General features: G+C 41.6%; 3 protein-coding genes across 6 annotated transcripts in view; all 3 read left to right on the forward strand.

Annotated features, from left to right (window-relative positions):
• Positions 1-2,823, forward strand: part of ndrg3a (ndrg family member 3a) — a 36,494-nt gene extending 33,671 nt beyond the window's left edge. For 3 of the 4 annotated variants that reach the window (XM_030051142.1, XM_030051143.1, XM_030051146.1), the window contains 2 exons: positions 688-726; positions 1,402-2,823. In XM_030051142.1, the coding sequence (XP_029907002.1) occupies positions 688-726; positions 1,402-1,574 (212 nt within the window). In that variant the 3' untranslated portion in view covers positions 1,575-2,823. The remainder of the gene's footprint in view (positions 1-687; positions 727-1,401) is intronic. The other variant, XM_030051145.1, reaches the window with a different exon arrangement.
• A 1,790-nt stretch (positions 2,824-4,613) lies between these two features.
• sla2a (Src like adaptor 2a) lies at positions 4,614-8,083 on the forward strand. Its single transcript, XM_030051147.1, has 8 exons — positions 4,614-4,895; positions 5,487-5,598; positions 5,736-5,835; positions 5,957-6,043; positions 6,469-6,572; positions 6,932-7,084; positions 7,199-7,331; positions 7,946-8,083. Exons 2-8 carry the CDS (start codon positions 5,517-5,519, stop codon positions 8,079-8,081), a joined length of 795 nt encoding a protein of 264 aa, XP_029907007.1. The 5' UTR covers positions 4,614-4,895; positions 5,487-5,516; the 3' UTR covers positions 8,082-8,083.
• An 825-nt stretch (positions 8,084-8,908) lies between these two features.
• On the forward strand, positions 8,909-21,626 carry trpc4apa (transient receptor potential cation channel, subfamily C, member 4 associated protein a). Its single transcript, XM_030051141.1, has 18 exons — positions 8,909-9,066; positions 11,007-11,135; positions 11,247-11,363; positions 11,560-11,617; positions 11,773-11,828; positions 12,019-12,147; positions 14,223-14,424; positions 14,523-14,711; positions 14,816-14,958; positions 15,059-15,190; positions 15,320-15,378; positions 15,468-15,653; positions 15,908-15,998; positions 16,135-16,275; positions 16,419-16,530; positions 16,973-17,085; positions 17,351-17,557; positions 18,556-21,626. The coding sequence occupies exons 1-18, from the start codon at positions 8,941-8,943 to the stop codon at positions 18,691-18,693; spliced, it is 2,328 nt and encodes a 775-aa protein (XP_029907001.1). The 5' UTR covers positions 8,909-8,940; the 3' UTR covers positions 18,694-21,626.
• Positions 21,627-21,649: the final 23 nt, after the last annotated feature.

Genomic DNA, 21,649 nt, shown 5'->3' on the forward strand with positions numbered 1-21,649 from the left:
GATTTTTATGGTCATTCATCTGCAAAGAAGAAAAACAACAACAAACATTTTGTCAGACTATGTTGATTTTCAATGCACCAACCAGAGGCTGATCCATGGATGGATGAAGTCCTGACTGTAGGTTTTGCTTGCTCTGGCCATGCAGACGATGCCTGTGTGTATTTCTGTGATGCTAATTCTCTTTTGCTCTCTCCCACCCCCACCTTTCACAGAGAGAGGCACCCTCGGGTGTAGCTTGTATGTCAGAGTCACAATGTTACTTTAAAGGCCACCAAGTCCCCCCGTTGAGGAAATGCCACGGCAGGATTAGAACAGATTAAAATGAGTCTTTTCATGCAGAGAAAGTGGTGGAAAATAAATCTTAACACCTCAGCATGTTTCTGAAAGCTGCTATTCTCTCATTAACACATTACCGCAGTGTGAAATGCAAAAGGGAATGAGTTTTACAGCGTAGGAGCGATGATTTGATACATGCATACTGCGATCTCTTATCTGTTGTGGCTAGTAAACAACCATTCGTCCACAATAACCAGCAAGCTGTTTTGAGAGGCCTGGGCTGACACTCCACAAAACCCAAGTTTGAATCAGGCACACACTTTTTAGGTGGGAAAAAGCAACCTTAAAGCTACCTTTTCAACCTTTCTCCCTTTCTTCCCCTTTCTTTCCTCCTTTAACCGTTGCTTACAGTTCCCTACGTTCTTCTCAGTCACCTGAGCAACGAATCAGGTACCAGGTTCTTGAGCAGCTGGCAGGCTGCAAAACCAGTAGCCTCCTACCAGCTTCCACTTGGCCTCCACCTCCCTACAATGGATGAATGTCAATGTATGCAGAGGTCCTCCTGAGAGCCAAGTTTAGCACTGATCTTCAGTAGCAGCTCAGGGCCCTAGATATTGTCAGTATTGTCCACAATGAGGTCGTTTTGCATACTTTGACGCACATTCATCTCTCTGTAGTAGTTTAATTTCTGCCGTTAGCATGGATTCAGTCCTGACTGTCCTATTTTGTTGCATGAGGTGCTGGTGTTGCTTCCTATTAGTTGAGTTGGATTGCTGATGCTTTATTCCACCGTTTTATTGCCTACATTTCTTTTATGAGACAAACTCAGTGCTCTGTTTACACACGTGCAATAATTTTCTTTTACACATTTTTTATTGTTTCTTTTAGATTTGTCTGTATTTGCCCAAAATTGTTTGCATGGTGAATATTTGCAGTTCTTTGCGCCCTCCCCCTCCTTTTTTTTTAGTTATACCATGGTATGTGATTTCCTAGCAGAGGCTTCACATCGATATGCTCTTCCCACACTGCAATGAGTCTCTGTGCTGTGTGAGGGGAATATTAATGTGTGTGTCTGTGCCTGTGTGTGTGCGTGTGTGTGCGTGCGTGCGTGCGTGCGTGTTCCAGTGCCGTCAGCAGGAATGACTCGTTTGGCCCGCTCCCGCACCACCTCCTCCTCCAGCATCACCTCCATGGACAGTAGCCGCAGCCGCAACAACCTCAATAGCCTGCTGGAGGGAAGCACCACCGGGGCCCTGGACAGCCAGGCCGGGCCCCAGACCATGGAGGTCTCCTGCTAAATCAACACCAACCCCCACACGTCCTCTCCTCCTCCTCCTTCCCTCAGTAACTTAAATGTATCTCTCTTTCTCTCTCTCTCTCCTCTCTCTCTCTCTCTCTCTCTCTCTCTCTCTCTCTCTCTCTCTCTCTCTCATCCCACTCCTAAGCTACTCAACGCCAGGAGGATCTGTAATGAATTGTGTGATAGATATGAGGATGTAATAAATATATTAACAGATGCATATTATTAAATATTATATCAAGTACACTGTCAGAGTCACATTCCTATAGGGACAGGAAGAAAGGTTATTATATACAGACGTTCTGTATATTCAAGTGGGTTAATGGTGTGATTGATTCAGCTGTTTCTTTTGTTTTTTTCCACTCTGTGCGTGCATGTCTTATGCAGACAGATCTGGAGACGTCGACTTAGTCATTGTGTCTCTCTCTTTTTTATTTTGTTCCAGTAATGGCCTTTTTTTTGTCGTGTATTTATTTTTGTTTTCACCATGTGTATTTGTGTTGAATGTTTGTTTGTTTTTTTTCATTCCCAGAGAGATAATTTGTCCTTACATGCACTGTAGCCCAGAAACAAAATACTCCCTGTTCTCTTGTCTACATAACATGTAAAAATAATATTAATTTCACGGTACACTTCAACCATTTCAGCTCATCTCGCATGTTGTGAACTCTAAACAAATGCCTGCATTGATTGTGTGGCATTGTTTGTCTGTGTGTGTTTTTATTCAGAAATATTCCTTGCTGCACTGTTTTAGTCACCAAGTGATAGCTCAACCTAGGTGCAGAAATGGGATTGCAGTCTGTTTGTTTGTTTGTTTTTTCATTCATTTCCATAATGACAGGCAAAGAGATCTGAGTGAAGCACTGACACTAATACTGCATACTGGCTTTAGTAGAGCTAAACCTGCTTTCATTAAAGCCTTGGAGAGAGCTGCATTTTAAAGAAGACAGTGCTGTGGAGGCCAATGTGTAGAATCTGTCACTTCTCATTACTGTCTATATTTTGGTTTCTTTTGTAATTGAGTTTATTGGTTTCTATCTGTTTTTTTTTTCTGTTTTGCATTAATATTTTTGTTCAGTTGAATAGACCTATTCAATCATTCAGTCACATTTAACAACCTGTAACAAGTGGGTTTTGATGTGAAAATGTGTTCAGTCCCTTCACTGAGGGGCCCAGTGGTGCTTCTCACTGTCTGCTGATTCAGCTCATTTATACTACTACTGAATAAAGCTAGAAGAAGACAAATGGCTCATGTGTGTTCATTCATCAAGATAATTCCAGCAGTTCTTCCAGTTAACATAACGTGCATAAGAATGAGCAAGTCTAGAGAATATATCTAAGAAAAGAGGCTGCGTGTATCAGAGCAGCACACTGCAGCTCAGCTTGTCATACGTGTCCTCTGTTAGTGGAAAACTGAGGCAACTGTGGTCTGTCAGTTTCCAACCACAGTTGTGCTTTTGAGCACGCAGTGATCGACCTCTATCTGTATTGTTAGAAGCAGTCTATATTTAGCATATGCAAAGACAACTGGTCAGCTGTACTGCAGTTGAGATAAGAGATATTTCTCATTTCTAAACAACTTAAAGGATGTCATGGGAGCAAGTTCTCCATGTTAATCTGATATGAGATAACGTGACTATCACCCCGTCATCTATTGTGCTGCACTTTTCTCCAGTCCCATTTTCAAGAAATGATGTCTCAGACAAGTGAACCAATTCCATTTTAAACTGCTTGATACGATGTTTAAAAAAAACTTTGTGATGTATGAAGTACCATTAAATTAAAAATAACAAAAAATGTGTAAATATGTATCAATTAGTGAAGTTATTCACTAAAAGTAAATAGTTTCCATTCCTGCATACAGGCAGCTCTTTGTTAATGACTTCTGGTTTGTTCTCTTTCTGATATTTATCTTGTCATCAAGTTGACTTACTTTTCATGCACAAGAAGGTTATATTTTGGCTTCTGGGAAGCTTACAGTGCATTTGATGAAATCAGAAAGCCATATGAGTTACAGATTAGTACACAGAGATTATAGATCAGTATTTGTCAGCATGAGCATCTCATGGTTTTAACCGAGCAATTCAAATCATTCCTGCCATCTCTGATGTCAGTGAAGATGTATGGCCCAGAGCTGCACAGTTGACACTGAACAGATGACTGATTTTTAGAGCTAATTCATTTTTTTCCCTTTTTTTTAGCTTTTATTTACAAATGATTTGATTGTGCAGAAGCCTGCTTACTAAACCCCTAAAGCAGCATATTTCCAGTTATATCATTCTGACGTTATAGGAGATGGGATATAGAGTCTTCTGTTTCATTTTGGGAGGAGTGGGAAGAGTGTCAGCCTTCATCGATAATTTTGCTGAGAACTGAGAGTGATTTATCAGGATGGAATTTGAGTCATGCACTGGCAGAGGTTTTACATTCTTATCTGATGTTAAACATTTTATGCTGGCTGACTTCGCATCTATTTTGACTTCGACAGAAAGAATAGATGAAAGATTTGCAGTAACATTCACATTTAGCCCAAGACTGTAACAAGAGCACCACACTGACAGGAAGAATGTGGTCACATTTTTCCATGGACTCCTTGTGGTACAAATCATAGCGTCTTCCAGGCTGTATATCATTAGGTAATGACAGACATTGTGGAACGTTCCCTTATGAATTTCTTAAAGATCATCTGTGTAATCCAAAGGCAGATCAGATTTGAATGGAAAAAAAAAAAGTTCTCACCAATGTGATCTAAGTAGAGTGACAGTCTGTGCTGAACAAACTGTCACTGCAAATGATGTCATGGCCCTCAAACCACGTTTACCACGTCTACTGTCAAGACGTTCACATGAACAAACCGAACATATGTTCCATAAACAAATGATGCAGTGTAGCCCCACCTGAAACCTCTTCTACATCAGAGAGATCAACTTGAGCCGCTCTGAGTCAGGATGTCAAGGTCTCGAGCGTCACAGGAAGCAGTTGCAGGGTGACATACATAAAACCTGCGCAAGGAGCCGCGTCTCTTCAGCTCACCCTGCACAAACAGCTGCGATAACATACCAGTCTACATGGGAACACAGCAGACGAGAGGACACTCATTCATTCTGATTGATCTGTGGGCCTGAGTGGGAAATCTGACCTTACACACACACAAGCATAACAGTGTGCGAGTGTGTGTGTGAGTGTGAACAAAGACAAGCCTTTTTCATCTGAGTGCCGAGGAGTTTACATTGACCAGTTGTTGTGAGGGGGATCTGGCCAATTACTTGTGCAGCACTTAATTTCTGGATAAACTGGGCTAATACAGGACCTGAGGGAGGTGAGTGTGTCATAACATTACCAGCATCTGTTAATTATTTCCATTCTTGGTATGCTTTAATTGTAGATTGGACTGCCTTGAACTGAGAATTCAGAGTAAAAATAAATACTCGCTCATGGACTGACTTAAAATGTGTTTCCACTTCAGTTTTTATTGTATAAAATGTCTGTTATCATGTGGGTACGATATTTTAGTGTCTTCATCTTTTCAGAATCTCAGCACATCAAGCGTAACTGACATTTGCCTAATTCCTGGTAAACTGTGACATGGAAATTTAACACAGGATATCAATACCGCTTGTTGTGGTTAGATGCCTTCCTGTATCATCTGCTTTCTGTTGCCAGGCTACAAAAAAAATGTGCACTGAACACGTTGTTACACCAGTAATAGTCATGATATGATGAACAGGGCAATAACTAAACTATGAGTCACTGAAAGCTCAATCTCAAACATTTTCAAATGTAACCATATAATGCCCCCCGCCTCTCCCTGTGTTTTTTTGTTTTGTTTTGTTTTGTTTTGTCTCTCTGTTTCATTCTCTTTTGCTGCATCTCATTGTGCCCTTCTTTTACTCTCTCTCACCCTGTACAGTTATTTCAAAGCAACAAGAGGCTAAAAATTATGGGGAACTGCCCACCCAGATGTAGATCCAACCTGGCAACCTTTGAGAATACAGAGAATCCACCTCAACCTCCAGTACCAAGTAGGTTTCATCCACAAAAGATATATGCACCAAATTAAAAAAAAAAAAAAAATACAAAGTGACACATTGTGGGTTTTGGCCCATTCGGCTAAATATAAAAAACTCCTCATGGTACATTTTCTGCTTTCTCTTTGCAGACAGCCAGATGAACATGGTTGTTTCCCTCTATGACTACCCCACCTACGGCCTTGCAGAGCTCACCATGCACATCGGGGAAAGGCTCACCATCGTGTCAGAGTGCGTGAGATGAGTGGTTTCATAAAGATGGGCTACGTTTCACTCCCTGTGAACAGTGTGGTTAGACTTAACTGCTGTTTTTGGTTTTGTTTCAATTTGTGGTTTCTCTTCCCATCAACAGCGATGGTGATTTTTTGATGGTGAAATCCGAAAACACAGGGCTTGAGAGTTACATCCCGACCAACTATACTGCCAAGGTGTCACACAGGTAAGAAGGCAAACAAGCATCGATGAAACGTGTCTGAATAAATCAGTTTCATGGGGTGTTTGATCAGTGGGTGTCAAAGTAACTGAAGAGTTGAGGGGAAAGGTGGGGACTCTCCTGACAGGTGGGGGGAGCCTCTGTGTAGGTGACTGATGGACGTGTTTGTAGGCAGACGTCTGGAACAAGGCGTTTGTTCTCTCGGGGTAAATGGCACCAGCCTCTTCAGCCTATTGTGTCAGTCCTCCTTCAGTGGGAGATGCCCTCTGATATTTTTCCAGTGAATGTTCCTAACTTGAAAATAAAAGTAAAAAAATGTCATTAGAGTTTTTTTGTGGTTGCGTGACATTTAGGCAGTGGTTAACAGTTTCTCTTTCTGTCTCTATCGTCCCACTAGTCTAAAATGTCACCTGTGTCTTCTCTCTGCTCAGGTGGCTGTTTACAGGCATCAGCCGGTACAAAGCAGTGGAGCTGCTCTTGCTGCCCCATAACCAGACAGGAGCCTTCATGGTCAGACAGTCACAGTCAAACAAAGGTTTGCAATATAATAAACAACTCAATAAAAATAATAAATTCAACAATATTCTAAAATAAGTCAGTTTGCACTGGTTTGATTTGGTTTATTTACACATATAAAATATATATATATAATAATAACAGATACAAAGTAAAATGTATTGCCTTAAAAACCATTCACCATCAGGGGGGTTAAAAAGTGACATTCACCAGAAACTTTTTTTTTCACATGCTGAAAAAATTTTTAAATTTTAAGGCTAAATACTAGACAAATGATTTATTGGGATGGATGTTTTTACATAGCTGTTCATTTCATATTTGGGTTTTGATTGAATTTGATCTATTTAACATTATCATTGTGTTGTTTTGTGTTCTCAGATTGCTACTCCCTCTCCATCCTGAGGAGAGCCAACTCTTCATACCTGGACTCTGTGAAGCACTACCGCATCTATTCCCTCCAAAATGGCTGGTTCTACATTTCCCCAAACCTCACCTTCCCCTCCCTGCATCACCTGGTGGAACACTATTCTGGTTTGTACCAAGGATGTCTATTGCTGCTTTCTTAGCGAAGACACAGAGCATTTGAGCGGCAGTCCAAACACAGCTGGGGAGGAGAATGAAATTCAGATGCTTCTCCTTTTACAGAGTCAGCTGATGGACTGTGCTCTGTGCTGAGGGAGCCTTGCCACATCCGGGGCTCAGGCAACACTACAGAGATGACGAGGCCGGTGCCCATAGCTATCAGGAGGCCCACCCTCAACTGGAAGGACGTTACCAGGTGTGGATCAGTCTTTTCAGTTTCACTTCTACTGACGACCGCCACAAGATGTCACTCTGCTTCTTGTTTGTGTGTGTGCCCTTATGGTGTTCCAGCTTAAACAAACAACATGCACTCAAACACTATGATGATATGTTGTTAGATATGTGAATTACTGAATTTCCCCATAATCTGCTATGAATCTTCGCCTAAACCAGTGTTCATCACCAGGTCCACTTCACTATCATTGACTGAATGCTTGACTATCATTCCTAGACACTGAGGCTATACCTAAGTGGCTGAAACATGCAGTGTATTCATAATTATTTAATACAATGCAACTTCTATCTGTTCTATGTCCAATGTGAAAGCACATACAGTAAAGGCATTCATTCTGTACATAAATGGTGCATTTCATTTTCATGTTCACACATCAGGGGTGTTCCAGTAGAACATCATGTTTTCCTGAGGAAAAAAAAAAAAAAATCAAATAAGCTTGAATAAGCAATTTAAAATATAATGTATCCTTCTTTAGGACGTCATGGCCAAAGCGAAAATCCTGCCGTGCTTTTGATAATGCAGCTAAACCTTATTAACATCTCCAAAAATAACCCCTTTTTTTTGTCTTCCTCTAGCTCAATGATCTTCAAGAGGAACAGAACAGAGTCAGAGCACTCCCTGGTGAGCGAAGGTCTGAGGGAGGCTATCAGCTCATACCTCTACATGACAGAGGCCAATGGGAACAAAAGTGACTTCAGCTGGGACACCTGAGGGAAGTCATGGGACTAGTTTGTGTATGAAGATAGCGTGACCTGTCTGGTCCACACTTTGGCGAAGCCCATGGAGGATGTCCTCTGCAGGCCCAGATGTCTGGTCCAGGTACGAGGTCCCTGAACGGCAAGAAGGCTGAGGCGCTGCAATATCTGGAGTTGTGAAATATTTACATCCCTCTGCCTTTTTGTGTCCACAGAGGCACTCAATATCTACAAAAGAGAGAGAGAGAGAGAGAGAGAGAGAGAGAGAGAGAGAGAGAGAGATTTCCACATCGCTTCTCATTTAATTTCCAAAGCAAGCCTGCTGATTATGAATGTTTCTGTTTATTAATAACCTAATTTGCGCGCTATGTCTTGAGGTTTTATGTAACTTGTATGAGAACAATAGCGGTAAATAATGATTTATACACGATACACACACACGATACACGATACAACTTTATTGTCAGTAAATAGATTTTTTTTTTTGTAGATGTTAATTTTTTTTAGAAAAAATTATATTATGTTAACTGTCATTTAGGCATGTTCTCATGATTGTGTTATTGGTATCCAATAAAATGTGTTGTATAAATAATACCTCAGTAAACAAGAGTGAATGTAACCTATAATTCATCGGTGTATGAATTTCTTTTGTGTGTGTGTGTGTGTGTGTGTGTGTGTGTGATGATAAGGATGAGGATGTCGGTTACCCTGGTAAATAAATCTGGAAATGAAAACATGTTTTATCCTGACTGAGGCGCCTTCATCACACGGAGCGTGTTTCAGGTGCGGCCAGCAGATGCCGCTTAATTACCTGCGATAATTCGTCAAAGCGCTCCACTTCCTGCCTCAACAGTTCAGTTCAGGAAGGAGAAATAATGGCGACGCTTCTGGGGTCCGAGTCCCCTTGGACTGGAGGAAAACGAAGACACTGCAATGGCAATATCGTCACAAAATTCACAAGCAGTCAAATTACAGGCCAAGGATTCAGTCGGGGGACACAGGTGAGCGACACGACTTGAGGTTTGACTGTAAAGCCATGATAAAGTTGGTCCATAGAAGCCGGGGACTTGCGTTTTGTATCCTGCCCTACAAATGAAGACGCCGTCCTGGCTTTTGGTATGGGAGTGTAACGACACTCGCTGCCTGGTGTGGCCTTTGACAACAGAGGGGGATTTGTAATAAACAACCCTCAGACTCAAGACGTAACTGAATTATGAGTGCTAAAGGCTGATAGCTGACAAACCAACTAAAACCACAAGAGTAGATCGCAGGCTCCGCTTCAAGTATCGCTAACCTCGGTCTTTTGTTGTTAGCACCACCGCGGTAGCTTAGCATTACAAGCTAACTAGCCTGGGTTGACGTTGTTCAAACCATTTATGCGTTTGTGTCGACACTTTGAGAATTGTTTAGTGTTGGTAATCAGGCTTTGGGACGTCCTTGTTAGCGGGGGCTCAAAGTTTCAGTTTGGGAAACGAGGGAAGCTTAATTTTAAGTAATGGTCAACGCTCATGTCTGCTAATGTTAGCAGGCGAGCTAACGTCAGTTAGTTAGCTAAGCCAGCTGAACAGCTCAGGTGATTACGTAACGACACACCAACCACAATAACTACCTTTTCCATAAATGGATATAGAACAGCAGCTGTTTGTAGGAGTTAACGTTAGCAAGTGTATTTTTGCTGCCACATTAACAGACATTTACTCGTGATTTTGCATAATTTTCAGCTATTTGATAGCAGTGGTTTTGGTTGAAGTTAACTATTACGTCTGACCGATTTCCTCTGCCTTTTAACTACGCAGCTGTCGTGACATTTTTGCCAAATATAGCTATCAGATATGTCATAAACTGTTCCCAATGCCTAGTCTACACACCATTTCTATTTTATGGCAAAATATTTAAGTCCAGGCCTTCTGCAATTTTGTACACGTTTTATATTGAGTGCCCTGCTTTCCCTTTCACTTCTTCCCTGATTTGAGGTATATAAGTTGGCTAGGGGAATAGGCCACTCACTCAGCAGATAATGTATTGACTTAACTATGGCCTTGCTAAAATTACACAAAGTACCTCTGTTGTGTTATTACTCGCAGCTTGCAGATTTCTGAAGAGAAATAACCATGAAAATAGCAAATTTGAGTACTTTCCCAAGGCTGCTCAGAAGACCAATGTGTCGGGACAGCTGATCCCATGTGAATGAATAAGCTATTCACAAAGTATTGGAGTAAGACTATACTTACAGATACAGTGTTTTTAAAATCCGATTTCTGGAGAGTTGATTATTAACAATCATTAGTGGGCCAAAGCCTGAAGCATCAGTTAGACTTCTGTGCTGGAAACGGGGATCTATACTTGAGACAGCTCTACTCTGCAGCAATACTTAAAACACATCTGTCATAAACTTGGTAAAAAACTTGGAAATGGTAAGGAACACCATGCAGTCAAGTCAAAACTTTGAACCAGTTGAGCTTTTTTAGTGCTTGTTGGACTGTTGTCATCTCACCCTAGCTCTATCACCTCACACAGGCTTACAGAGCTACAACAGTTATGTCATTTTTTTTAATGACTTCAAGCAAGGTTTTTATGTTTGTGGAACTATTGCATGTCCCATAATGACTGTTTTTAACAGAGTTTAAAAGTAGCATAATGGGTCAAGGTTGTGCTTTTGTATGTTGGCTCAGATACTGTGTGTATGCATTTGTCCTCAAGTAACGTTAGTCTGTCTCCTCCTTCTTTTGAGGAATCACCCATCACTTGACCTAATCTCTGCATATGCTGTCATTTCTGTTGAGGAACTTGAGAGCATTAAGGATGTTCTAAAGTTTTTTCTCTTGCATTTTAGTTTGGTTTTTGTAATGCCACACTGAAGCACTAATGAAAAGGGAAGTTAGTTGTAACTTTGCCTTGTGTGAATTGCCCTAATGAGATTGTCTATTCCCACTTGCTGTAGCTCCCAGAGACCCTGCTCCAGGAGAGAGATAAACGGGCCAAATGGCATGGCATCCCTTCTTTGCTGCAGAAGCTTTATGACAGCAGCCATCCTAACAGTGACCTCTCACAGGCTCACAGCCTTCTGAAGGTACTCACACTGCTAACTTTGTTATTACTGGTTTTAGCCCAGTCATCACTGAATAATTCACTTTGGAGCGTGTTTGTTGCAAATGGCATGTGCGCTGTTGTTTTTTGTCAGGTATTATCATCCCAGCTCTCCATGGAGGCCATGTCTTTTGTCACTGAGGACAGAAAGACAGCTCAGGAATCCACCTTCCCCAACACATACACCTTTGACCTCTTTGGTGGAGTTGATGTAAGTTTGACATACCTATTCCCTGATGCTGTCTTACTAGTGAGCTCAGAAATGGATTTTAGGAGAACCAGTTTCGTCATGTAGTAGAACCTATACTGACATAACAGAAATAAACATAAACAAATATTAAAAATAGTGTTTGCTAACCTCACTGACTCACTGACTCACTGTTTTTCTTTACCCCTCCCCACCCAAGCTGCTTGTGGAGATCTTGATGAGACCCACACTCACTATGCAGAAGAAAAAACCCAAAAGTAAGAAAAACTGGCATCACACAGACATACATCTTCTTTCCACGAAGAATGTGCTCAAAGCGACATTTTGTAATGCTGACATTTATTTCATGATGTTTGACTTGACACTTATGATGCATTTACATAATTAAGCTAATGTTTGTTTGTCATTACAGTGAATGATGACTTGGTTAAGGACTGCCTTAGTGTTCTTTACAACTGCTGTATATGTGTAAGTAACCCATTAGCCCTGGTATGCACCACAAATTTAAACCATTTTCATTATAATACATGTAATTTCAGTCTTCTTAGTTGAATGATGATATTGTGTCCATAGAACACCATTTCCACAAACAAAGAGAGAAAATCTCCTTTTATCTGCCATGGTTTAATTAAAATGCAAATCTCCTTCCAATTCTCAGACGGAAGGGGTCACAAAGAGCCTGGCAGCGAGGGATGACTTTGTTCTGTTTCTCTTCACCCTGATGACAAACAAGAAAACCTTCCTACAGACTGCTACCTTGATAGAAGATATTCTGGGAGTCAAAAAGGTTAGTGATGTTTTGAATAAATCCTCTGCAAGAGTATAATCATATTTTTATGTTATTATTGACCTCTGAACCAACAGGTCTATGAAATGATTTTATCACACATCTATTGTCCAGGTTATGAGCTAAATCACACGTTTTACACCAGTTGCAGTTGCCTGATTGTATCTAGCCGCAGTAACCCTACCCCTCTGATTATATGCACATAATTATGGAAATGCATTTAAAAAGAATCTCACAGTACTTGTAACCAAGTTTTTCAAGGTCATTCTATGTACAAAAGACAAAGAAGTCCCTTTAAATCACTTGGATTCCTGCTGAGCACTGAAGCTTTTCTGTGCCTCAGTAGAGCCTGGACATTTCATACATATACAAAATCTAATAGCAACAAAATTTCATGCAATTTTCTGAAATAACAGCTGTGTAATATCTGCTCTGTAGATTAATTTGCATTGTTATCTGCGAGCTCTGTTGCACTGGAGGCATAAACCTCAAAAGCCAGAACTTCAGTGCCCAGAAGACCTGCTGGGCTGTGTCTCCCACTGTTCACTTTAATTTTAGAGATAAATGCGGCTGCAGTCAGCTTTAATTTTTTTTCTCCTGTTAATATTCAGAAGGTTTAAACAGTTGTCAGTGTCTTTCACTAGCTTTGTGTAACTAAGGTTAGACCAAATCACTTTTTGAGGTACTTTATTCTAACTATCTAACTTTGCTACTTTAAAAACAATGTAGCCTGTGGCAAGCTACACCACCAAGTAGTGGTGTAGTCCCAACACTACATATTTCAGAGCCAGAGGAAGATGAAATCTGACAAGGAAGACAACTCCTGATTTGCCAGCTCATAGTAGTTTTTTGCACTAAAATTTTTCTGAAGGCAGTGCTTTGCTGCTTTCTGCTGTCTTTTTGGTCAGTGCTTTCCAAATGTGGTTAAGATAGTCCAGGGAGTAGTCAACAAACTTATAATTTTCTTCTTGCATAAATGAGACTGGAGATAACATCTTCATGGCTGCTCTGATGCAGTGAAGAAACGTGTTTACACTGCTGTTACCCATTAGCTGCTCTTCTGTTTCACCGCTCACTCTGCTGCCACAACACACCTCATCTGCCCGAGTTACACACACACCTCAAGATGGCACCCATAGCTACTGCAACTACAAGGAGTTTTTAACTGGTTATGAAACAGTCTCAATTTAATACTGATGCCTCTATATGACCTGCATAAGCAAACAAGACCATCAGTGAGAAAATTGGCTATTTCCATATAGTAATTCTAAATGCCTGTCACTGGGTCATGTCCCTGCGGAAACGGGCAAAACAATTTACAGCAGGCAGACCAGAGGAGTCTGTTTACATTTTCCCAGGCTAGCCTCACAGCTCTCCAGCTCACCCGTGTTAACTGTCAGATTCGCTTCACAGTTAACCAGGCTCTGCTGTAGTTACCTTGGCTCTGCCTCCAGCATCAGCAACAGCGTCAACAACACCTTCCCACCTTTGCTGTCACTTCCCTTGGCCATGTTAAGCTCCTCTGTCTGCCTTCCAGACCAAAGTGTCACCCTGCTAGCTGGTCAGCTAACGCTGCGCTAGCCTCAGGGCTAGCCAGCCCCGACTCAAAAACATTAGTGTTTTTTTTCCCCCTGTATCCTACCTTGCGTGAAATATCATTGCCACCACTCAAGTGTTTGCTGCAGTCAGCCAGCTATATTGACGTCTTTCTTTCACGCTCTTTCAAGACAAGGCCAGATCAAGATCTTTATGACACAACGTGGTTATGCTCCTGTGAAAAGCATTCTTCATCGCAGGAGACACTACCACTTATGTCCACAAGGGCTGCCAAAATAAACATAAAATGAAAGTTCCTTGTAGTTGCTTTAACTAACCCCTGTTTACAGACCTGCTGTGTTGTTCCCCAGCATGGTAGTGGCACCTTATAATGACTATAAATGCTCATTTCAAAGCATTTATTTGATAAAAGATAAAATAAGTTCAAACATAAGCTTTGTGACAATCAGCAGCCGCACTCAAATTGACCTTTGCCTTCTTTATGCTGTCACTAAATGATCCATGTGTTGGCTTCTCAGGAGATGATCCAGTTAGAGGGCATCCCCAACCTGTCAGGCCTGGTCCAGAGCTTCGACCAGCAACAGCTGGCCAACTTCTGTCGCATACTCTCTGTCACCATCTCGGAGCCTGATGTAGGAAACGATGACAAGCACACCTTGTTGGCCAAAAATGCCCAGCAGAAGCGCAATGCAAGCCCCTCACGGGCCGAGGTCAACCAGGGTATGTTGTAGTCAGAGACCAAATGAATACACATATTGGATCATTGCAAAAGAATGGATCAATAAATGACAGAGTATTGATCCCTTCATTTCCATCAGTAACCCTGCTGAACATCCCTGGCTTCATTGAGCGGCTGTGTAAGCTGGCCACCAGAAAAGTGTCAGAGGCCACTGGGGCGTCTAACTTCCTCCAGGAGCTGGAAGACTGGTATACATGGCTGGATAATGCTCTGGTGCTGGATGCCCTCATGCAGATGGCGACTGAGGAGGCCGAACAGAGCAGCACAGGTGCGAAGAAAATTTTAATTACTTGTGCTGCTTGCATCTCAACATACTTCAAGAATTTAATGATGTTTGATTGTGATTGACTCCTTACTTTTGTTTCCATTCAGAGTCATCAGATGAGAGCTCCCTGGCCACCAGCCCTCTCAGACACCGACTGCCCCAGTCCATGAAAATCGTTCATGAGATCATGTACAAAGTGGAGGTGCTTTATGTGCTGTGTGTGCTTCTCATGGGCCGACAGAGGAACCAGGTATTTTGATAGATCTAAGAACATAGATCTCTTGCTGGAGTGCTGAGTGCAAGAAGAGTGGAGCTTGATTCTTCACTGACCCCTCTGTTTTTCTCCACAGGTCCATAAGATGTTGGCTGAGTTCCGTCTCATCCCAGGGCTGAATAACCTATTTGACAAGCTGATATGGAGGAAGTATACTGCCTCCAATCATGTGGTGCATGGCCAGAACGAGAACTGTGATTGCAGTCCAGTATGAACTTTTACTTTTGTTATTGTCTTTGGAAACTGGCTCTGGCTGGTTTTCAAAAACATTATAATTTGAAAATGAAACTTTTAATGTTTTTTTCACTAGACATTCATACTCTTGCCTGTCCCATAGGAAATATCCTTCAAAATCCAGTTTCTGCGGCTTCTCCAGAGTTTCAGTGATCACCATGAGTAAGCAGCTCTGAAATCAATCTCCTGGGTCTTACCTCTCTCCCCCCAGGCTATGTTTGGTTTTTCAGAAAATGTTCCCTTTCTTTCAGGAATAAATACCTGCTGTTGAATAGCCAGGAGCTGAACGAATTGAGTGCCATCTCCATGAAAGCCAACATCCCTGAAGTGGAGGCTCTGGTCAACACAGACAGGAGCCTGGTGTGTGATGGCAAGAAGGGCCTCCTCACACGCCTTCTTACTGTCATGAAGAGGGAGCCTCCAGACTCCTCCTTCAGGTCAGCATCATGTAGGGCAAATGTTAAGTGTCTGGAAGGGGCAGAGGGTAAAGATGGACTTGAAAGTGTTTTTAGCACTTCTTTAAAGTAAAAAGACATTTACATATTGTGCACTTGTAATAAATGGGGCACAAGCCTCTGAGCTATGTTTGAGAGGCTTTGTCTAAAGAGTTGTCTCTGTAGCACCACTTTGTATAGTGTTTTTTTTTTTTTTTTTTTTTTTTTTTTTTTGACCCATCCTGTTGTGCATGTAGATTCTGGCAGGCGAGGGCAGTGGAGAGTTTCCTCAGAGGAGCAACGTCCTATGCAGACCAGATGTTCCTCCTGAAGAGGGGACTGTTAGAGGTAAAAACTCTTTGCAGTAAGCATTTATACAACAGCTCCTTTCACTCATGTAGCATAAAAACAGTCTGCACTGCACAGACCTTCACTGGATTCTGGCTAGTCATCACCCTCACTCCTGCCCTCCCTCCCTTTGCAGCACATCCTGTTCTGCATAATAGATAGTGGCTGTACGTCTAGAGATGTCCTGCAGAGCTACTTTGACCTTCTTGGAGAGCTCATGAAGTTCAACATTGACGCCTTCAAGAGATTCAACAAATATGTCAACACTGAAGAGAAGGTACAACTCATCACCTTTCTATGCCTTTACCATACATCCTAGCCAACCAGAACTACTTGGTCCGGTCTTTGCTCAGTGTTGACTTACATGTGGCATGGACCCCCGATGTGTCTGCTTATATGGTTTTGTTTTTGTTTCTGTAGTTTCAGACCTTCCTGACACAGATCAACAGTTCCCTGGTGGACTCAAACATGCTGGTCCGCTGCATTGTGCTCTCTCTGGATCGCTTTGAGAGCCAGACAGAGGATGTCAAAGGTGAACAGTGGTAGAAAAGATTACACCTTTAGAGTAAAAGAGAAAGTGGTTCAGAAATTATTTGGCTGCCCAGACACATTGTGCTTGTGTATGTTATAGTGATATGGCATTTAAAAAAAAGTGCTGACATCAGTGACAAAATGTAGTGATTTGTGTAAAAGATGAGTCATATTCATAATATACAGTGTCCTTCTGGGCATGAAGGGAAAAGCATGAGGGCCACATTTGTTTTGGTGAACAATGTCATCGCAGTAGCTGTCAGCCTTGTCTGTTTTGGCATTTTTATTTCTTTTTGAGTAGCTTTTTTAAAAAAAAAAAAAAAAAAAAAATTATATCTCTTATTTAGGCTAAATGATAGTGAAGGAAGTGGAAATTGTCATACTTGGTATAAGTTGTGTAAATGAGTACTGTGGTGTTTTGTGTTTTCTTTTCTCCCCACTAGTGGTGGAGGTGCTGTCTGAGTGCTGCCTGCTGTCATACATGGCCAGAGTGGAAAACAGGCTGTCTTTCCTCTTCAGACTGGTCAACATCATCAACGTACAGACACTCACGCAGGTCTTGCTTAATTTGCATTAATTAATCATACAAGTCTGTCAGGTTTTGGGATATGGAAATCTTTAACACACAAATTTGTTAAAATACACAAAGTGTGGCCAATATTCAACATGAAATTGGTGTAATAGTATCAGTTGCATCTTTTCCAGGTGAATTTGAATATATTTGGCAGCTGTACTTATAATTGTAATGTAAAATACTTTTTTGCCCATCTTTCCTTGTTTTGTGCACTTATCCCATCCCTTTTTTCCAATATGGCTATCAGGAGAACGTGAGCTGTCTCAACACCAGCCTGGTAATCCTGATGCTGGCCAGAAGGAGGGCTAAGCTGCCCTTCTACCTCAATGCCCTGCGGGAGAAGGAGCATGCAGAGAAATACCCCGGCTGCCTGCTCAACAACTTCCACAACCTACTGCGCTTCTGGCAGCGCCACTACCTCAACAAGGACAAAGACAGCACTTGTCTGGAGAACGTAAGTGGCCCTCACTCCTTTATGTAAACAAGTTAAGCACCTGCAAATAATCTGAGCCAAAATTCACTTCTTGCATGTTTGAGAAACGAATGGTCTATTGCATTTATATTCTTTTTTTTTTGTTTTTGTTTTGAGTGTTTGTTTTTCTCCCACAGAAAAATACTGGGTCCTGATCACAATAGAAACAAGGTGCATGCTCTTATATTAAGACTTTACAGCTGGATCACAGCTTCCCTGGCTTGCAAAACTTGTTATCATGGAGGTGCATTGAAGAATTTTTTTTGTTACAGAATGGCAAAATAACACACTACTGCACGAGACAGAAAAATGAACAAAAAATTTAGTTGTGAATGTAGACCATAAAAAGTGGCAGACCTGATCTGATGAGGTAAATTTCCTTCCACCTTGAGGTTACTTGGCCACAGTACATAGCTGCCTCTTTTGCTATAGCCCATTTGGTCCTATAGTCTACCCCAAGAATTACAGAATGTAGAGTCATTCTGCATCAACTTAAACAAAAGTCTAATTTTCAGCTTTTCTGCTCTATTTAAGAATGACAGAGGGACAGGAAAGGCAGGAGAGAAAGGGGGAATGACATGCAGCAAAGGGCTTGGGCCAGATTCAAACCCAGGCCACTGCATTAAGGACTCGGCTTTGATACTCGATACTTGATACATGTTACATGGTACATGTGCCCAACAAAGCAACAAATTTTAATAACAGCTACTAAGAACGAGCTGCTACTAGCTACAAGATCTATAGAGACAGTCTCTATGGAGCTTGTATAAAGACAGTTAACAAACAAATGACACCAAATGAATCAGATTTCCAGTCAAAATAGCACAGATGAGTCACTGTTGTAGGGATTGTCAGGAGCACAGGACTGCCAAATTGACCATGAGAAGGGGCATCATGTCATTTGAAAGTCCTGTATGGGGGTGCCATTTTTAACAGTGAGTTTTAGTGGCCTAATTCTTCTCCGTTGTTCCACCACACAGAGCTCCTGCATCCCCTTCAGCTACTGGAAGGAGACGGTGTCAGTACTTCTGGGCTCAGACAGGACTTCTCTGTGTGCCATAGCCAGTTACATTGATGAGCCCTTCATGGATCTGGACAGAGATCTGCTGGAAGATTGACCCCCAGCATGTGAGCTCAGTGAGCTGGGGAGGGGACTTGGGGACACCAGAAGTATGGACGCCTTATGCTGGTGATGACTCCACTGAGCTGAGCTATCCGGGAAGTGCCGTGTCACTGCGTTCTGGATGTAAAGACTCACCCGTTTGCTGTCTGTACCTGTGCGTGGAATATTGAAGACAAGAGGGGGCATGACTTGCCTGGATGTTGTCTTCTCCCCTAGTTTTTTCCTCTTTGCCTCAAAGGAAGAGAGGGGAAAACTATTAGCCCAGCCCAGATCGCCCACGTGGTATAACACAGACAATTACAGGACGTTGGGAAATGACACCTATGTTGGTGATTTGCTTTAGGTGAAATTCAAATAGAGCATTTTATATGACCTATACAAAATTCTATGTAAAAATATGTATGATTCAACAAATTATATGTTAGAAAAAGGAATCTTTCTTGCCGTGGACTTAAGGTTTGGAAATGGCCACAAGACGATCACCCCTGAAGCTCAGGTCACTGGTGTGCCACAGGGCCGACTGGAGTCACAGCCCTCACCCTCCCACTACCTACCAGCTCTGTGTCCACTCTGTCACTCTACTGCCTGACCTTTGGGGAAAGATTGGCGATATAGGGGTTGTTCAGGGGTCTTCTGAATGAACAGCATTTTCATTTGGTCTCTCCGTGGGTCTGTTTTGTTTGGTGACTATAATTGACTGGTGCTTTTTGGCTCTACTCAGCACATCTAGGTAGTTTATGGACCTGCTGAGGTGTTTCACAGTTCACATGGGGGCTCCCTTTCACTTAATACCATCCACTCTGTAGTGGCTTCAGAAGCGTCACCCAGGGACTGATTCTTTTCTTTTTCTTTGTTTGTTTTTTTCTTTTGTTGCTAATTATTTTCATCTTGTTGGAAAAAAAAATAGGTTTTAGCGCTGGATAAACTGTAGAATAAAACATTGCACAGAGTAAATTGTTTTAATTGTTTATTGTATTTTAACACTTTTTGTTGAAAAAACCCCCCTTCATTTTGTATCAGAATTTGTATCTATGTTGTGAGAGATGCTTTGGTAAGAGAATAAACTATGCAGGCGCTAGCGTTTAAATTCCGCTTTCATTGTTCCAGTCACAAGATTTATCTAATGTGAATGCGACTTCCCAGTGGCATTGAGTTGCACCATAAGATTGAAAGCTTACCACTTAAAAATCTAACCGCAAGTTGAGAAATTGACAATCTTGATACATGATGGCTGTTTTTTGCATGGTACTGCCCATCTGTTGGATTGAGAGAGGCAACAGGCATGGCTGAGTTGCTGAGGTGTCTGTGGCCTGAATGTGCAACGTTTTTGCGGAAACTTGAGGATGCAGAGCTGAAAAGACACTTAGCATCCAAGATGCCGACATATGATTGAGCTACCTCATATTTCAGCCTGACACCATATGGATTAAACCACTTCTAATGGAAAGCATGCAGTCTTAACTCCCAGTATGTCACGCATCATGTTGTATGTTCACATGAATGAATGAATGTATGAGGGAGTCTCTAGTCAAGCTGATGCCAAGATTTACTAGTGCTATGCCACCATGCCATACCACCACATGCTTCCTTTACACTCTTACCTTTTTAGTTGCTTTGAAATGAACTCTCAAGCAGAATAACTTCATTATTTCTAGCTTTTGCAAGCATTCAGCATGTCTTAAAGCTCTTTATCATGGGTGTGCAAATATTTTGAATTAATTTGTGTATCAATTGTGCTTTGCGGTGATGTTAATGCAGGTACTTCTAACAAATGCTTCTCTCTTGCAAGTTCTTTTTCTTTGCCAGATGGCCGAGGTGTTTGCAATGGTTTACCCAATAACATGATGTTCTGTGACACAGGAATACTTCTGCATTGGTGCAGTTTTCCTAGTGCTGATAGTGTTGTTATTGCTGGGAAGTGCTTTGTCACTTACCAGGGATGACAGTGGAGCTAATGCTGTGCACTTTTGTGAGCAGCATCCAGACTATTCTCAACCTTGATTCCTGTAGCTCTGTGATCTTTAGTTCTCAGAGACTGATCACTCCACATGATACACAAGAGTTTCTCCTCAACAATCGTGGCATTTGGTTTAATGCCCAAAGGCCTTGAATTTGTCTTTCATCCATTAACATAGATCATGGATTCTTTATGGCACAGTACATGCTGCATCACGGTTAGCTATGATAGCTAGATGATTTGTTATTAGATTAGAGGCATTTTTTACATGTATTATACTGTAGATTATGGAAAGAATTGGATGGTGAGAATATTAGACATGCATTAGGAGCAGGTGTTTAAGTCTCACTATCACATGCAAATGCTGTGCACTTTACCCCGTTAAGCTTGCCCGAAGGTGCATATTTCCACTGACGTTTTCAAAACATACATTTTAGACCATGTAGTGCTTTTCTGATTGAATTTGATTGTACTTCACACCCCCTTCCCACAAACCCTGCCAATCTGACAGCATGTGTGGTGTTTGTTTGCGAACAGAACGCATTGGAGATGCATACATACTGGTGATGGTGACAGTGAATAATAATTCATGTCATAGCAAAAACCAGAATAATGATATAAAGTCATTTTACAAAACAGCCCCTCGTGGTGGTCACCTTGGCATGGAATAATGCATAAAAATCTAACATAGTCCTGTGTTATAAATGAGTTTCTTTGACGGCATCTGCATCCTCCAAGTGTTTCTGCACACTTGAGTCTTAAGCTCTTTCGATCCGTGTTCCTGTTGAACACACACTAACAAAGATCATCATTAATTCAGTTTCATGTCCTGCTATCACCACCTCTGTAACCTACTTTTCACAACATGTTCATCCTCCTAATGCTGGTATGGGACTTCATTTTCCTTATTTAACAACTGTTGTTTGTGAAGTGAATAATAACAATCGTAATAAATTCTTCTTAAGACCTTCTTTACTGTATTTGTATCCTGATG

This window comes from Myripristis murdjan, chromosome 5, assembly GCF_902150065.1.
Source record: "Myripristis murdjan chromosome 5, fMyrMur1.1, whole genome shotgun sequence".
NCBI lineage: Eukaryota > Metazoa > Chordata > Actinopteri > Holocentriformes > Holocentridae > Myripristis > Myripristis murdjan.

Bases quoted from the DNA above. Each gene is read 5' to 3' on its own strand.
- sla2a (XM_030051147.1), top strand. From the start codon at position 5,517: ATGGGGAACTGCCCACCCAGATGTAGATCCAACCTGGCAACCTTTGAG. The intron at 6,573-6,931 runs GTTTGCAATATA...TTGTGTTCTCAG, and splicing joins ACAGTCACAGTCAAACAAAG to ATTGCTACTCCCTCTCCATC. The intron at 7,085-7,198 runs GTTTGTACCAAG...CTCCTTTTACAG, and splicing joins CCTGGTGGAACACTATTCTG to AGTCAGCTGATGGACTGTGC.
- trpc4apa (XM_030051141.1), top strand. From the start codon at position 8,941: ATGGCGACGCTTCTGGGGTCCGAGTCCCCTTGGACTGGAGGAAAACGA. The intron at 11,618-11,772 runs GTAAGAAAAACT...TTGTCATTACAG, and splicing joins GCAGAAGAAAAAACCCAAAA to TGAATGATGACTTGGTTAAG. The intron at 14,959-15,058 runs GTATTTTGATAG...TTTTCTCCACAG, and splicing joins TGGGCCGACAGAGGAACCAG to GTCCATAAGATGTTGGCTGA.